The sequence below is a fragment of the Capricornis sumatraensis genome, chromosome 1 (assembly GCF_032405125.1).
Source record: "Capricornis sumatraensis isolate serow.1 chromosome 1, serow.2, whole genome shotgun sequence".
Classification (NCBI taxonomy): domain Eukaryota; kingdom Metazoa; phylum Chordata; class Mammalia; order Artiodactyla; family Bovidae; genus Capricornis; species Capricornis sumatraensis.
The window spans coordinates 216,145,718-216,164,099 of NC_091069.1; the positions used below are offsets into that span (position 1 = coordinate 216,145,718).

At 41.7% G+C, this 18,382-nt stretch overlaps 1 protein-coding gene across 2 annotated transcripts in view; it reads left to right on the forward strand.

Moving 5' to 3' along the window:
* The first annotated feature begins 5,219 nt into the window (after window positions 1-5,219).
* VEPH1 (ventricular zone expressed PH domain containing 1) overlaps window positions 5,220-18,382 on the forward strand; it is a 263,127-nt gene continuing 249,964 nt past the window's right edge. For both annotated transcript variants that reach the window (XM_068981170.1, XM_068981177.1), the window contains exon 1: window positions 5,220-5,357. In XM_068981170.1, coding sequence (XP_068837271.1) covers window positions 5,220-5,357 — 138 coding nt within the window. The remainder of the gene's footprint in view (window positions 5,358-18,382) is intronic.

Below are 18,382 nucleotides of genomic sequence, written 5' to 3' on the forward strand. Positions count from 1 at the left end.
TGAACTGGAATATTTCCGCAGTGTTTAAAGTATTAATACCAGTCTAATATGTCTGGTCCAAGAACCTTCCAGCAAATAAAATGGGAGACAAGGGAGTGAGGGTATAGTATACATCTTTGTTGAGTAAGTCTGTTCTGCTTATTAGCAACTCCCTGCATTCTGAAAGTTTCAACAATGTTAATCTAGAGGCAGATGACTTCTTTAAGAGCTGTGGCTCATCCTGGACAAACACTCAGCTTTTCAGACTCTGTATGAGACATCTCAAGGGGGAGGGAAGTGTTCATTACACTGCAATTCTTCCCCCTTTCGGAGGTTGAGAAAGGGCCCCCAGTGGGCACGCCATTCACCTGTTTGAGTTCCTACTGAAGTTATGTTCTCTGCATAGCTTTTCTTTCCCTCTATTCTTCTCAGGCAAAGTATAGATTTCCAGGAACACAGGCAGTTTTGTTTTTGCTGTTAAAAACAACTCCGCTTTACTGGAGCGGGCTGTTTCACCCCAGGAAACAGAGCCTTTCACTCGGAGGTCGCTCTCCCCTGGGTGAGGCGCAGCGGGTCACCTGACCACTCCGGAGCCGCCGGCGGCATCTCGGGCGCATTCCTAGAATTCTTCCGCCTGGCGCCACAATGAACAACTTCAGGCTCACTGAGCTGAGTGGATTCCACTCGCGGCGCCCTCGGACTCCGATGCCCACCCAGCCTCAAAATAGATCGCTGAGTACCCGCAAGCGCCCCTTTGAGGAGTAGCACGAAGGTAAAGCGCGTTTGCGGGGGACAGCTGGGATATCCGGAAATGTGTCCCCCATGGTGCAGAAACATTTCTCTTTGAAGGGTTCTATCTCTCCATACAGAAACCCAATTTGTCAACCAACACCCGCTTAAGAAATGTAGACCGAATAATGAGAACTCGGGTTTCAGATTAGGGTCTCTTATTAAAGATTAGGGAAAGAATTTAGGAGAGCCAAAGCCAGGAACAAAAAGGAATTTTATAAGTCAGTTTTTGAAATACAGAAAGTACCAGATTTGGAGGCTGACCTACTTGGATGTGACTCTTGGCTCTGTCACCTGGGGCATGATATTTAACCTCACCAGTCCTGTTTCCTCTTTGGTAATAGTATCTACCTGGAGGGTTGATGGGACATCTGAGAAGAGAGTGTCCAGCAAAGAACTTGGTACAGAGGAAGTGTCCTAGTGTGTGCAGATACACATGCTTCTGTATGTGTACGGCAAGTGCATATATCCACATACAGAGAGGTCGCAGGCCTATGCCATTCATAAGAGTAGGAAGTGTCTCAGAAGATGAGGTAAATTTTGATTTGGCTCTAACCCTCTGGGCTGTTGCAAAGAGAGCAGTTAGAAAAGCTACACACCTGAGCTGCTGAAAGATAAATAACATGCCTTGTTGATTCTTGTCCAGAAAAGGGCAGACTGGATGCAGGCCACTCTTTAAATGAGGATGGATGGGAAGGGAGGCAGCTCAGTAATTATCATATACAGTCATGTATGCACCTGTACTTAGTCCTGAAAGGGCTTTGTCCTGGGAGATCAACTGCTTTCAATCCTGACTCTGCAACTTACTCAGCAGATCCCCCTGGACTGTTTGTTTTCATCTCCGAACATCAGTTTCTCATCACATGGAGCTGTCCTGAGAATTCAGTGACTCATTATTTGGGAAGTTCTTAGAGTAGTGCCTGACTCATGGTAAACACTCGCTGAACACCAGCTGGTGGTGTCATTATTTTACAAAGTGCTTTTTTGTGTGTTGTCTGTTTTGATTTTCAAAAAGATAAGATAGATTTGGTGTGCCTTGGACCCATTTTGAAGATGAGAAAAATGAGGCTTGGGAAAGGAAGAGCATGAAGCAAAGGCCCAACAACTACTGAGTAGCTGAGCTAGAACTTCAGTCTGGGTCCCCAGACAAGTAGGTGACCTAGTATGCACTGGGCACACATGCATTGAAGGAAACCTCTCCTAAAAGTTTTGGCTGAACACCATTTCCGGCACATAGCCATTTCCTTATTATTTTCCCCTAGGAAATATCTCTCTCCCTCATACTTCCCCAAACTTCCTTTGAAGTCTTAGGGGACTTTTTTCTTGGTCATCCTTATAATGTAGAATGTTTGGTACAAGTCTCCTCTCTCACTCCCTCATCCTTGGATGTGTGAATGTCTTCATGTATGGCTGTGTGTTGAACAATGGCAGACACACAATTGGAAGCATGAGTGTGGGGCTCCACACCAGGTGTCACTGCAGGTGTAAAAAGAAAAGAAGGAACCTAGGAGAACCTTGTGGTTCTCCAGCACATATTTCTACTTCTCAGAGCTTCAGCTCTGCTATGTCTGGGGCAGCTAAATCTGCTGCTGGAAGTGCCTGATATTGACCAACAAGCTGACTGGTCAAGATGAAGTAATTTGCATCCAGTGTCTTACTTTCCTGAATATTATTTCATGGAGACACTGTCATTGCACGTGTGTGAGGCTGGGGGATAGGGAAAGCAGGGGCAAGTCCAGGAAAACATCACCCTAATTTTCCTGTAGATACTATAATTCACCCTTTCACATTTACCAGGGTGCTTTGTGGGCTTCCCAGGTGGTGTTAGAGGTAAAGAACCCACCCACCAATGTAGGTGATGTGAGAGACACTGGTTTGATCCCTGGGAGGAGAGCATGGCAACCCACTCCAGTACTCTTGCCTGGAGAATCCTGTGAACAGAGGAGCGTGGTGGGCTACAGTCCATAGAGTTGCAAAGAGTGAGACATGACCGAAGCGACTTAGCACAGCACAGCACAAAGTACTTTGTAGGAGCCTCATTCTTTGCTCACCCCAGCCCCTGAAATCTTCCCAGTGCTCTTGTTCTTTCCTCATCCTCGAAGCCTCTCTTCCTTGTCACATTTCTGCTCTTTGATTGCCCTGAATCCCAGGGTATATATGGACAAGGATGCAGGGTCAGTGTAGGAGCGAAGAGGAACTCATTTTCTTGCTTTATGACTCTACCCATGTCTTTATCCTTAAATGTTAACAATGCTCTCTGTTCCTAACAGTTGCCTCACATGAAACCTTACGTGTCATCATCAGTCCATGGTGTTTATAAACTGGAAGCCTAGCTCTAGAGTCTGGGTCCAAACCCCAAATCTCCAGTCTCCTAGTTCTGTATCTTTGACAAGTTATTTAATGCCTTGGGTTCCTTATCTATGGTCTTCCCTTGTGGCTCAGCTGGTAAAGAATCTGCCTGCAGTGCTGGAGACCTGGGTTGATCTCTGGGTTGGGAAGATTCCTTAGAGAAGGGAAGGGCTACCCACTCCAGTATTCTGGTCTGAAAAATTTCATGGACTATAAAGAGTCAGACACGACTGAGCAACTTTCATATACAAACATACATACCTCATCTATAAAATAGGAATGACATATCCTCATAGCATTGTTACGAGGATTAAATGAGTTAGTGTTTACAAAGTATCCAGGGCCTGGCATATAGACAAACATATCTAAATATTGGCCCTCATTTTAAAAAAGTGACACTCTATACTTTCTATGGAGAAGGGAAGAGCAACCCACTCCAGTATTCTTGCCTGGGAAATCCCATGGACAGTGAAGCCTGGTAGGTTACAGTCCATGCGGTTGCAAAAGAGTCAGACACAACTTAGCAGCTAAACAACAACAATACTTTCTAAATTTTTCTGAAGCTGGTAGATAGTGCAAAATTTGCATGTATGCAGTACTATCCTTGAAATCTCTTCAGTGGCCTATGAATTGCACCATTTGGAATACTACTGATACTTTCTTTGTTAAGTGCCTGATGAAGGCTTTGGCTTGCATTTAGAGATATGGGAAGTATGTATCTTCAAACTTGAAAACTGCATTCAGCACCAAGAGATGCTGTCTCAGTGATAGCTCCGGGGAAGGTCTGAGACACCCAAGGGAGCAGCAGACTCTCCTTTTCATGCTTGTTCTGGGCACCGCATTCAGGCTGAAATGCTGGGCAGAACTGCCTGCTGCCTATGTTACATAAATCACTCTCAGCTCTCACTCTCTAAACACGCGGTAGCATTTTTAGGTTACCTGTATGTATGAGGTGGCTCCATTCTCGTGTAAACTGCAGGAGAGCCCACTGACCTGAGATCAGAACAGTACTGCCACAGCTACCAGGAGTCCTGAAGAAGTCTGAAGCCTCCCTGGCCCTGAAAGGACTGCTCAGGCCTCTGCTAGTGCAAATGATCTGCGGTTTTATGAAGCCCAGAAGGAAGCTGATGAGAATAATCAGTTATTTAATTGGTACCATTACCTTAATCTCTGTGGGCTGTTAACTGAGTAGAGACTACAGTGGGACTTTATTATTTCAACTGTGGGGACAGAGGGAGGGTGGCCAGATCCTCAGACCCTTCCTTTTCAGCCTTCATTGCGATATTCTCACCTCCAAGCTCTGTGTTCAAGTTCATGCTCATGTTCTGTAGAGATTTATCTCATGTCACACTCCCAGGCAGAATTCTTTATTTCACTGCCATTCGTTTAGAGAGTACATAAGAACTGGGGATTGAGATCACCTTCTGGATTGAGGTTCAGGAAGTTTCTGTTGTCAATATAGCACAGAAGCCCAGCCAATAAAGGTAAGTTAGGCATCAGTTTCCACATCCAGGAAACAGGTATTGGGTCTAAAAGGTGTTTCCTGTGTTCTCTTTTCCTTTCAGTGCCCTTTTCTGTTTGGTTTCCATGAGAATCTATTTGGGGAAATCTGGCAAGTATTGGGCATATTTGTTGCTGGTCCACTGGTTTCCTTGTGGCAGGAAGAGAAGGAGAAGGATATAGAAAGGAGAAAAGTAGGTTCTTAAAAAGCTGCTTTTAAAGGATTGAATTAAATTCTGGAAAAATAGAATCATCTTTGACAGGGCTTTTTGAGACAAAATAAGAAAAGAGTTCTTTTGAAGGTCATCAAGCCAAAATCTGTTGTTCCTTGCACATTTCCAAATGTTTTTTTCTTTTCCTCTCTCTCTGCTGGGCACCAAGTTCACATTCTGAGCTCATGACATTCAACTAATGGCTGCCTTGTGTCATTTGTTTCTCTTGCAGAGAGTGTCAAAAAAACCCCTCAAAGTCCGGAGAGAAATGACCTTTCAAGGTATATGAAGTCTATGGCCTGCCACGTGTTTTGGTCTCACTAACCTCTGCTGACTGAGATGCACAGCCCTGGGCCTGCAGGCAGTCCACTGATCATCAAACCTCTCAGTATGCATCAACTGTTCAGACTGGTCTTGGGACAAAAAGACCTTTCACGAGCCGGAGACCTCTTCTCCTTAGAGGACTCTGAGATTGAAGACAGCCTGACAGAAGCTTTGGAACAAATCAAAATCATTAGCTCATCTTCAGTAAGTAAACTAGCTTGTAGACTAGATCCCTGAAACAATCTATTCTGGAGCTAAATGATTGTACATATTCTGGGGGAAAAGATCTTTGCAGAGGAAAGAGGAAGGACCACTCAGATCGGTCTCTCTTAACTCTGCCCTGTGGTTTAGTTGGCATCTAAGAAATAACACCAGGGAAGTCTGTGACTTGAGGGGGAGGGGGCAGTCAGACTACCTTTTGTCCATCCATGGAGACCAGAACCCTGGAAATTGCAGGCCAGAGTGGACTTTTCAAAAGGAGAAAAAAAAGATTGTCTGAAGGTTGTTTCTGAATCCTTGAGATGACACAGAGATAAGAGGGAGCAAATCTGAGGAAAAGCAGACCCACAAAGCTGCACAAGAGCATCAGTAAACAAAGCAGGGTGTTGGGTGGGAGCTGAATAATGAAAGAAGGCAAGATGACACCTCCTGCGATGCAGGCAACACGAGAAAGGAGAACCGTCACTCTACCGCCAGAAGTGACAGTTGCCCAGGGCTTAATAGTGCTGATTCTGTTTACTTTCATATAATCTCCATTTTTTAAACCTTCTCCTTGCTATTTTTTCTATACTCCCCCCATTTAATTCAACTCACCCATTATTAGACCCCAGTTGTGATCAGACAAATTTAAAATCTCCATCAACCCTCCTATTCTTTCACTTCTCCTCAATGTCAAGATTATGTATCCTGAAAGCACGTCTCAAAGAGACTGGATATAGAGTGCCCCAGGTGGCTTGATGTTGACCTTCTTGGTTGTGCTTAGAGATTGGTCCCATTTCAAAGGCCAAGACCACCTAGTATCCCCTCCCATCCTCTCAGCTTAACAGCTTTTCCCAACACTTGGCACAAACATGTGCCAGGGAAAGAGACTGGACTTGAGCCATAAAATACTGAATAGCAAATATGTACATATTTCAGAGATAACAGCTTTCTTCCATGTCATAATGAAAAGATGTTTAAAAGGCATAATAGCAACCAGTGCAGCTTCCTCCTCAAATCTGTCAGCATGTTCTCTTTTTGGCTGCCATTCACATGCCAAGTCCCCCCAGTGACCAGTGAAGTCATTGCCTAAACAGTCTTCTTTTCTCAGGTAATGTCTTTGACAGCAATTATGTGTCCAGAAAATTAATCAACTTAGTCTGACTCAAAAAAAACCAAAGCATTTCTCTGGTACATTTCCACTTTCTGAGTAGGATGTGCATGCTATTTCCAGCAACCCCTTCCTTCACATTCCTCTGGAAATAAATTGGCTGAATATACTACTGATTTCATCTAATAGAGAATATGTATATGCGTGTGTATACAAATACCTGTATGTATCTGTATTTCCCTGAAGCCTATTTCCACTAGAGGTCACTAGTGCCAGCGATTTCTTTTGTTTCTTCATGAGTTGCTTTGTCTCACAGATGACAAATTCAGAATTTTAGGACTGGTGAGTTCTATTATGTGTCCCCACTTTAACCATTAAGGCTGGTACCTCCTTTGTCTTTAAGAGCATTGTTCATCCTTTAAGCCCTCCACTCAGCATTCCAACCAGACCAGTAGGTCTGGAGAGCTAGCAGTTCTACGATCCTCATTTACTAACTTCTGTCACACCCTGTTTCTTCCATTCTCTGTCTGTACCAGGTGGCACAGTTGGTAAAGAATCTACCTGCCAATGCGGGAGACACAGGTTTGATCCCTGAGTTGGGAAGATCTCCTGGAGTAGGGAATGGCTACCCACTCCAGTATTCTTACCTGAAAAATCCCGTGGACAGAGAAGCCTGGTGGGCTATAGACCATGTAGCTGCAAAAAGTCAGACACAAACTGAGCACACACAAATACACACACAACTGTGGCACAGAGTAGATAAGTGGCAGAAAGAAAAGAGTCAATTTTTTTTAAGAGAGTTTTGATCATGCAGATCAATCCAGTTTCTAAATGCAGGGATCATGTTGATCAGTTTTTACATTGCTCATTGATTCTACTTATAAATATGTCCCTGTTAGCATTCCTTCTCTCCTCCCTTCCTTTAAAAGCCAGGTCAAGTTTCATTGTTCCTGAAACAATTTCTAGTGTGTCTAGTTTTTAGTGATTGCTTCTTTCCAAAAAGACTTAATTACCCTTTTGCATCATAGTCCGTCCTTCTAGAAAGTCATCTATTCATACATCCTCAAGTGCGATCTCTACATGGGGGAATCCCCGATCTATGTTTTCAGCCTTCAGACCTCTTGCTAAACTTCAAGCTCATCCTAATTGATATCCATCACCTCAAATTCAATATATCTAAATTAGAAGTTATCACCGTTCTTCCATTTATACTACCTTTTTCCTAGATGTCCAGGTTTGAAACCTGGAGTCATTCCTGACTTCTTTCTCTCACTCTCTCCTTTCCCTGTAAGTTCTGTAGCACTGCCTAAGAAATGCCTCTTCATCTGCTCCCTCTGTTCCTTCCCACTGCTATCACCTTGGCTTAGTTTCTCAAACCAATTATTCTCCCTGCCTTTGGCCTTGCCTTTCTCTAGTTCAATCTACTAACAATTACCAGCTTAAATTTCCCAAGCCAGATTTTGTTACATGTCTTTCCATTGTTCATGCCCTTTCCATGATGTCTCAGGGACTGTAACATTCAGTGACTAATACCAGCAATGAGAGCCTTGAACTACAGTGCCTTCTCTGTGGTTTCTTCTTGTAGCTGCATCCCATCCTTCCCTTATAACCAAGACCCACTAAATATTCCTTTTTAGACCTTTCCTAATGACCTTGCATTTCAGTAGTCAATTCCACCTCTCAGTTCAGTTCAGTTGCTCAGCTGTGTCCGACTCTTTGTGCGACCCCACGGACTGCAGCACACCAGGCCTCCCTATCCATCATCAACTCCCGGAGTTTACTCAAACTCATGTCCATTGAATCAGTGATGCCATTCAACCATCTCATCCTGTCATCTCCTTCTCTTCCCACCTTCAATCTTTCCCAGAAATAGGGTATTTTCAAATGAATCAGTTCTTCGCGTCAGTTCCTCTTTATAAACATAAAACTGAAAGGGACCTTCTAAACTGTCTTTTCCAACTTCCTTCCAGCACAGAAATCCCTTCTTTAGGATTCTTGACAACCAGGTGGCCTCTCCTTCTATTTTTGCAATGATGAGAACATGCTAGGTTTCTGACTTTTTTTCCTGCTCCTCCATTTTCCTTTAGTAAATTATCCCTTTCCATTGCATGAACCCTTCGTTGATGGGATCTTGAATCAAAGTTCTCTACCTTGCCATTTGCCAGGGAAGGGGGAAAGCAGGAGTGAGGGACACCTGACCCAAGATATGCTGATCAGATTTTCTTTCCCAGTGATTCTAGGAAAGAAATTAGCAAAGGGTGAGTTATTATGATGATGGTATTCCAAAGAGACAGTCCTCACTTTCTACACTTCTGTGACTATAGCTGCCTCAGTCATTGCCTTTCTAAGGCTAAGTACTACAAATTCCCCTTGAAATCTGTCAGCCTCCTCTTATCTTTTAATTATTTTATTTATTTTGCTTCAGTTATCCAGATTTTTTCTGCTGTTTATGATCAAAGAATCCTAACAAAGAGATAGCTTGTTCTACTGTTGGAAGGTGAAATTGTTAGTGTGTTCTTCCTTTTAGTCTAATAAAATCTCTCTCTTTATAAATATTTTCTGTCCATTATCCTTTAGTCTGGTCTCTGCCCTTAACAATCAAGAGAATTAAACCTCTGTTGCTACAAGAAGAACTTTAAACATATGCAGGTAAGTATCAAGTCTCACCTCTGGCTTCTATCTTCCCAGTTGACTATCCTTACTGTCCTTATATTTTCCCCTGACAAAGGAAGGCTCTGTAGCAGAGAAGAGTTACACCAGTCTCTGGTCTGAAAACACAATTTTGTCAGTACATGAGAAATGCTATTTAAATCATGCTGTCAGAAATATAAAATAGATGCTGGCTTAGTGATTTATAATGAAAAGTATAACTCACGTCCATCAGAATTCTTGTGTGTTGCATGCTGTTATCACTGAGTCTGTTTACTCAGTCTGTCTCTGTTACTGACTAGGCTTCTTCCTCCTGTATTTTAACCTATATTTTAGCCCTACCTCCCTGAGATTGTATTTAACTCAACTGTAAAGTCACCCATGCACAGGTTGTGCCTTGGGTTAGCCTTCAGGGTTGTTTGTCTAATCCTCACAGGGCAACCTCTTTTCCAGATTCTTGGAGGCTGCCTCATTGTAGCTCCCAAAGATTGTCTACATTCTCAGCATTCTGGGTACCTTTCCCAGGAATCCTTTATATTTATTATTGTAATTTATCATTGCCTACTACTTGAACCGATTGTTTGAAATAGTTGCTGATACTAGTCAGATATTTTGTTTCTAAAGCTTCTTTTTAATAGTAACATGGTGCAGTTGGCCACATTTATCCTGTGATATGCCAAGAACCTCAGGTTGAATCAAGACCTGAAATTAGATAACTTGAAAAAATGTTAAGTATATTATGTTACATTTTAAACCATTGAAATAATATTCTTGTCTCATTTTAGAATATCTATACCTTTGAAAAAACTATGATCCTGGGAATTTCCTGGTTGTCCAGTGGTTAGGACTCTGTACTTTCACTGTCAAGGGTCCAGGTTTGATCCCTACTCAGGGAACTAGAATACAACATGGTGAGTAATGTGGCCAAATTAAAGAAAAAAAAAAACATGATTCTGTCCAGTACATTAATTATCATCCCCAGCTTTGCATAATCTAGACATTTAGCAAACAAGCCTTTAGTCCTTCCCCCAAAGTCACTCACAAAAAAATCGAACATCACTAGATTCTGCTCTGTAGTCCAGGCATCAGTTACTCCAAGACAGAACTAGAAACTATTTAATCTTTAGGCTTGCTTTGAGAAAATGATTTATTCAGAATTCTAAGTTCCCAAATATGCCTTTAAGTTTTATCTTTTCATTTCAAGTCCTTTCTGGAATCAGTTCAGTTCAGTCGCTCAGTCGTGTCCAACTCTTTGCGATCCCCTGAATCGCAGCACAAAAGGCCTCCTTGGCCATCACCTACTCCTGGAGTTCACCCAAATTCACATCCGTCGAGTCAGTGATGCCATCCAGCCATCTCAACCTCTGTCGTCCCCTTCTCCTCCTGCACCCAGTCCCTCCCAGTGTCAGAGTTATTTTCAATGAGCCAACTCTTCGCACGAGGTGGCCAAAGTATTGGAGTTTCAGCCTCAGCATCAGTCCTTCCAATGAACACTCAGGACTGGTCTCCCTAAAGTCCATTCTAAAAATGGACTTGTTGGATCTCCTTGCAGTTCAAGGGACTCTCAAGAGTCTTCTCCAACACCACAGTTCAAAAGCATCAATTCTTCAGTGCTGAGCTTTCTTCACAGTCCAACTCTCACATCCATACATGACCACTGGAAAAACCATAGCCTTGACTAGACAGACCTTTGTTATCAAAGTAATATCTCTGCTTTTGAATATACTATCTAGGTTGGTCATAACTTCCCTTCCAAGGAGTAAGCATCTTTTAATTTCATGGCTGCAATCACCATCTGCAGTCATTTTGGAGCCCCCCAAAATTAAGTCTGACACTGTTTCTGCTCTTTCCCCATCTATTTCTCATGAAGAGATGGGACCAGATGCCATGATCTTCGTTTTCTGAATGTTGAGCTTTAAGCCAACTTTTTCACTCTCCTCTTTCACTTTCATCAAGAGGCTTTTTAGTTCCTCTTCACTTTCTGCCATAAGGGTGGTGTCATCTGCATATCTGAGGTTATTGATATTTCTCCCGGCAGTCTTGATTCCAGCTTGTCCTACTTGCAGTCCAGCGTTTCTCATGATGTACTCTGCATAGAAGTTAAATAAGCAGGGTGACAATATACAGCCTTGGCGTACTCCTTTTCCTATTTGGAACCAGTCTGTTGTTCCATGTCCAGTTCTAACTGTTGCTTCCTGATCTGCATACAGGTTTCTCAAGAGGCAAGTCAGGTGGTCTGGTATTCCCATCTCTTTCAGAATTTTCCACAGTGTATTGTGATCCACACAGTCAAAGGCTGTAAAATAGTCAATAAAGCAGAAATAGATGTTTTTCTGGAACTCTCTTGCTTTTTCCATGATCCAGTGGATGTTGGCAATTTGATCTCTGGTTCTTCTGCTTTTTCTAAAACCAACTTGAACATCTGGAAGTTCACAGTTCACGTATTGCTGAAGCCTGGCTTGAAGAATTTTGAGCATTACTTTACTAGCATGTGAGATGAGTGCAATTGTGCAGTAGTTTGAGCATTCTTTTGCATTGCCTTTCTTTGGGATTGGAATGAAAACTGATCTTTTCCAGTCTTGTGGCCACTGCTGAGTTTTCCAAATTTGCTGACATATTGAGTGCAGCACTTTCACAGCATCATCTTTCAGGATTTGAAATAATTGGAATTCCATCACCTCCACTAGCTTTGTTCATAGTGATGCTTTCTAAAGTCCACTTGACTTCATGTTCCAGGATGTCTGGCTCTAGGTGAGTGATCACACCATTGTGATTATCTTGGTCATGAAGATTTTTTTGGTACCGTTCTGTGTATTCTTGCCACCTCTTCTTAATATCTTCTGCTTCTGTTAGGTCCACACCATTTCTGTCCCTTATTGAGCCCATTTTTGCATGAAATGTTCCCTTGGTATATCTAATTTTCTTGAAGACATCTCTAGTCTTTCCCATTCTGTTGTTTCCCTCTATTTCTTTGCTTTGATCGCTGAGCAAGGCTTTCTTATCTCTCCTTGCTATTCTTTGGAACTCTGCATTCAAATGGGAATATCTTTCCTTTTCTCCTCTGCTTTTTGCTTCTCTTCTTTTCACAGCTATTTGTAAGGCCTCCTCAGACAGCCGTTTTGCTTTTTTGCATTTCTTTTCCATGGGGATGTTCTTGCTCCTTGTCTCCTGTACAATGTCACGAATCTCCGTCCATAGTTCATCAGACACTCTATCTATCAGATATAATCCCTTGAATCTATTTCTCACTTCCACTGTATAATCATAAGGGATTTGATTTAGGTCATACCTGAATGGTCTAGTGGTTTTCCCTACTTTCTTCAATTTAAGTCTGAATTTGGCAATACAGAGTGCGTGATCTGAGCCACAGTCATCTCCCGGTCTTGTTTTTGCTGACTGTATAGACCTTCTCCATCTTTGGCTGCAAAGAATATAATCAGTCTGATTTTGGTGTTGACCATCTGGTGATGTCCATGTGTAGAGTCTTCTCTTGTGTTGTTGGAAGAGGGTGTTTGCTATGACCAGTGTGTTCTCTTGGCAAAACTCTGTTAGCCTTTGCCCTGCTTCATTCTGTACTCCAAGGCCAAATTTGCCTGTTACTCCAGGTGTTTCTTGACTTCCTACTTTGGCATTCCTGTCCCCTATAATAAAAAGGACATCTTTTTTGGGTGTTAGTTCTAAAAGGTCTTGAAGACTTACAAGACTTCGGCTTCTTCGGTGTTACTGGTTGGGGCATAAGCTTGGATCATGGTGATATTGAATGGTTTGCCTTGGAAACAAACAGAGATCATTCTGTCGTTTTTGAGATTGCATCCACGTACTGCATTTTGGACTCTTTTGTTGACTACAAGGGCTACTCCATTTCTTCTAAGGGATTCCTGACCACAGTAGTAGATATAATGGTCATCTGAGTTAAATTCACCCATTACAGTCCATTTTAGTTCACTGATTCGCTGATTCACTCTTGCCATCTCCTGTTTGACCACTTCCAATTTGCCTAGATTCATGGACCTAACATTCCAGGTTCCTATGCAATGTTGCTCTTACAGTATCGGACCTTGCTTCTATCACCAGTCACATCCACAACTGGGTATTGTTTTTGCTTTGGCTCCATCCCTTCATTCTTTCTGGAGTTATTTCTCCACTGATCTCCAGTAGCATACTGGACACCTACTGACCTGGGGAGTTCCCCTTTCAGTATCCTATCATTTTGCCTTTTCATACTGTTCATGGGGCTCTCAAGGCAAGAATAGTGAAGTGGTTTGCCATTCCCTTCTCCAGTGGACCACATTCTGTCAGACCTCTCCACCATGTCTTGGGTGGCCCCACACAGCGTGGCTTAGTTTCACTGAGTTACACAAGGCTGTGGTCCATGTGATCAGACTGGCTAGTTTTCTGTGATTATGGTTTCAGTGTGTCTGCCCTCTGATGCCCTCTCGCAACACCTATCATCTTACTTGGGTTCCTCTTACCTTGGACGTGGGGTATCTCTTCACGGCTGCTCCAGCAAAGTGCAGCTGCTGCTCCTTGGAGTAGCTCCTCTTGGCCCTCCTGCACCTGCACAGCCTCCGCTTCTAGAATACCCTTACCTAATAATTCATTTCTTCTACTATTAGGCTCTCCTTCCAGATTCCTCAGGTCAGACTGTCTCTCCGTCCACTTAGCCTCTTCTTGCACTCTCAACACCACCTTTCATTTGATGCTCACTCATACCTAATCGATCTACCCACCTTCCAATTCTCTTCAATATTTTTAACAATAAAAAATGTTCAGTACACAAAAATCACCCAATTTAAGAAATTAAACAAAGTTGTTGCCACCTGCATGTTTCTCTCTTCCCCTTCAATACTCCTCCCTTTCCTCTCTAAGGTAACCAATATCCTGTTGTGGTATTTATCCATGTGTGTTTTTATTTCTTTGCTACATATGCATGGCTCAAAAATGACTTATAGCATTGTAGTTCATGTTTTCAAACTTTATATAAATGATGTAATAAGGCTCAATATTATGTCCTTGGGGTTTATCTATGTCAGTATGTGTAGTCCCAATTCATTTGTTTTCAGTGCAATAGAGTGTTCCATCACCTGAACACAGTTTACTTACTCTAACCCTAACCCTAACCCCTAACCCCTAACCCTAACCCTAAACCTATTCTAACAGTGTCACAGTGGACATTCTTATAATTAACAGTTTTGGCAGCTGTGCTTAATATCTATTGTACACAATCAGTAGTGAAAAAACTAAATTTAGGGTTTCATATACTTTCAATTTTCTGATAAACCACCAACTTGCTCTCAAATATGGTTTCACCAATTTACACTCTGATCAGTCATGTTAAGAGTCTCAGTGGCTTAATTTCCTGATCAATACTTGTTTTTATCAGATTTTAAAAATTTCTGTCCGTTTAAGTGAAGCAGTGTCTGATTGATATTTAAACCTGCAGGACTTTCATTATTGATGAATTTGACCATTTTTTCATGTATTTATTTGCTATGTGCATTTAAATTTCCTTTTCGGTAAAGTACTGCCTTAAGGTTTGGGCTTTTTTTTTTTTTTCATTTTTCTCTTGAGGTTTAAGAAGAATCTGTTCTTATTAATGTAAAGGGGTTTTTTTCTGTATATCTTTCTATGAATCTTTGTCACTTTGTGCGTGTTGCACACCTCTTACTCAAGTATAGCTTGCCTTTTACTGTAACATCTTGATATCCAATAGGACAAGTACCCTCAAACTCTTTCTTTAAAACTTCTTTGATTCATTTCTATTCTTTAATAATTTTGCATAAGCTTCTCAAGTTTCGTGAGTAATTCTGTCAGTATCTTGATTGGAATTTCATTATATCTATAGATTAATTTGAAGTAAATTAACAACTTTATGGTACTATTTATTTTATTTGTAGATACTGTGTATCTGTCCATTTATTTAGATCTTCAATATCTTTAAATAAGGTTTTATGATTTTTTACTCAAGGATCTTGAGTCATATCTTTTTAAAAATTTATAAATATTTTATATTTTTAGCTGAAGTTATAAATGGTACCCTTTTAATAATTATATTTTCCAACTATTTTTGAGAGATTATAGCATAAATGACACTGTATAGTGATATTATGTCCAATAAACTCCCTCAACTCTCATTGCCTGTAATTTTTTCCATTTATTCAACAAATATTTATTAGGCACCTACTATGTGCTAGAGACTTCTATGCTGGGGACATAGGAGTAAACAAAACAGGCAAAAATAAACCTGCCATCATAATATATTTAATTGGGTGAGACAGAAATAAAATAAATAAGGAAAATATATAAGTATATAAGGAGAGGATAAGAAAATATGCAGAAAATAAAGAATGGGAACATAAGATTAGAGTTTTGAAAACTATTAAGTTGGGCAGACAAGACAGGCCATACTAAGAAGCTAACATTTAAGCAAAACTTGAAGGAAATGAAAGAGCATTACCTGTGGATACCTTCAGGAAATCATTTTGGGTAAAGGAACCATCACATCAAAGGTCCTTAAGTTGAGGGCAGCCTAGAGTTTTTGAGGAACAGGAAAGTGGTCAGTGTGCTATTAGCAGAGGGAGCAAAGTGGGAAAATCATAGATGAGGTCAGAAGGGAAAGGCAGGTGGATCGCTTAGGACCTTGGGCGGAGAGCTGGAGAATTCTGACACCAGAGGAGTAATACAGCCTACCTTCACTCTTCCTGTTTTGAGAAGAGTCTGCTAAAAAGGCAAAAATGGAACAGGGAGGCCAATCAACATGCTTCACAATAGTCTGGATGTAAGAAACAACAGAGACTCTTGGAGTAAGAGAGGTGATAAGTGTTCCGATTCTGGATATGTTTTGGAAATGGAGCAAACAAGATTCACTGATATGGGTATGACAGGTAAAAAGAGAGAGAGAGAAAGAGAGAAGAGGGGAGGGTTTGAAGATTTGGGGCCTGAAAAACTACAATGACACAATTGTTAAGCAAAATAGAGAGGACTGGGAAGAACAGATTTGGGGGAGGGGTAGAAAGAATCAAGGGTTCTTCAGATACATAAAGTCTGAGCTGTCAGACATCCGAGTGGTAATAAAGTGTAGACAGCTGGGTGTATGCATCCGGAGGTGCGGAGAGAAGTCTGGGCTGGACACTTAATTTTGGAATTCATCAGCCTTGAGACTAGATAGGATCACCAAGGGAGTCAGTGTAGACAGAAAAGAAGCAAGTCCAAAGACCGAGCCTGGTGCTCAAACGTCGAGAAGATGATGAAGCAGGACAAATAAAGTTGACTGGGAGAAAGGCTCAGAGAAGGAGGAAGGAAGTCAGAAGCGCTTGATGTCCTGAGAGCCAAGTGGAGACACTATCAAGGACAGGGTGATGCCAAACGCTGCCGATAGGTCTCGTGAGGTTGGCACTGAAAGCGGACTGTTACTCCAGCACATGACAGTCACTGCGACTTGATAAACGCATTGCCGTTGGATAGAGAGGAGTGAAAGCTGGGTTGGAGTTAAAGACAGAATGGGAGGAGATTTGAAGAAAATGAACTGTGGACACTGCATTTTCCTCCTGAAAGGAGTAGGGAAATGCAGTGGTAATTAAGAAGAATAGGGAGTCCAAGAAAGGATTTTTTAAAGAAGAGAGAAACACATTCTTTGGAACTTTTTATATATACAATCCTTATCTTAAAATAATGATGGCTTTATTTCTTCCTTTTCAATTCTTATGTCTTTTATTTGATTTCTCTGTCTCATCCTGACCAGCTCTCGAGAACAATGCTGAATAGAATGAGGATAGTGGATATGCTTTTTTCCTTCTTTAAAAGGAGCTTTCTAAATTTTCAGTGTAAGTATAATGTTTGCTCCAGGCTTTTGGTTAACGCCTTTTGTCAGATTAAAAAGGTTTCCTTTTATTCCTGTTTTTCTAAGAATTGTTAAAGTTAATTAACTGCTTCTTCTGCTCTTTTTAGATAATCCTGTTTTCCCTTTTAATTTCTTAATGTGGTGAACTGCAGAAATAGATTTTAAAATATAATACCATTGTTGCACTCCTAGGATAAACTCCTAGGAGTTTTGTCCCTGGTGGCTCAGATAGTAAAGAATCTGCCCACACTGCAGGAGAGCTGGGTTCAATTCCTAGGTTGGGAAGATTCCCTGGAGAAGAGAGTGGCAACCCACTCCAGTATTCATGCCTGGGAAATCCCATGGACAGAGGAGCCTGGCAGATTCCTACAGTCCATGGGTTCACAAAGTTAGATGGTTTTTCCAGTGGTCATGTATGGATGCGAGAGTTGGACTGTAAGAAAGCTGAGTGCTGAAGAACTGATGCTTTTGAACTGTGGTGTTGGAGAAGACTCTTGAGAGTCCCTTGGACTGCAAGGAGATCCAACCAGTCCATTCTAAAGGAGATCAGCCCTGGGATTTCCTTGGAAGGAATGATGCTAAAGCTGAAACTCCAGTACTTTGGCCACCTCATGCAATGTGTTGACTCATTGGAAAAGACTCTGATGCTGGGAGGGATTGGGGGCAGGAGGAGAAGAGGAGGACAGAGGATGAGATGGCTGGATGGCATCACCGACTTGATGTGTGTGAGTTTGAGTGAACTCCGGGAGTTGGTGATGGACAGGGAAGCCTGGCATACTGGGATCCATGGGGTCTCAAAGAGTCAGACACGACTGAGCGACTGAACTGAACTGATCTGAGGGACTAACACTTTTTTGGAACAGTAAGGTTGGCCTATAATTACCCTCTCTTCTACTAAATTTACCTGGCTTTGATATCAAGGTATAAATACTAGTCTCATAAAATGAGTTGGGAAATGTCTCACATTTCTACGATTTATAACAATTTTATCAGATGGTAATGATCTATTTCTTGATCCCATCAGTTCAGTTCAGTCACTCAGTCATGTTCAACACTTTCCAGTCCCATGGACTGCAGCATGCCAGGCTTCCCTGTCCATCACCAACTCCCGGAGCTTGTTCAAACTCATGTCCATCAAGTTGGTGATGCCATTCAACCGTCTCATCCTCTGTCGTCCCCTTCTCCTCCTGCCTTCAATCTTTTCCAAGATCAGGGTCTTTTCCAATGAGTCAGTTCTTCGGATAAGGTGGCCAAAGTATTGGAGTTTCAGCTTCAGTATCAGTCCTTCCATTGAGTATTCAGGACTGATTTCCTTTAGAAAGTGATAAAATCCTCTGGGCACCATGAAGTTTTTTGTTTTGATTGGTTTTTGGTTTTTTTTTTGGTAGATTTTTAAGGTACTTATTCAATTTCTTTGAAGAAAATTAAAGA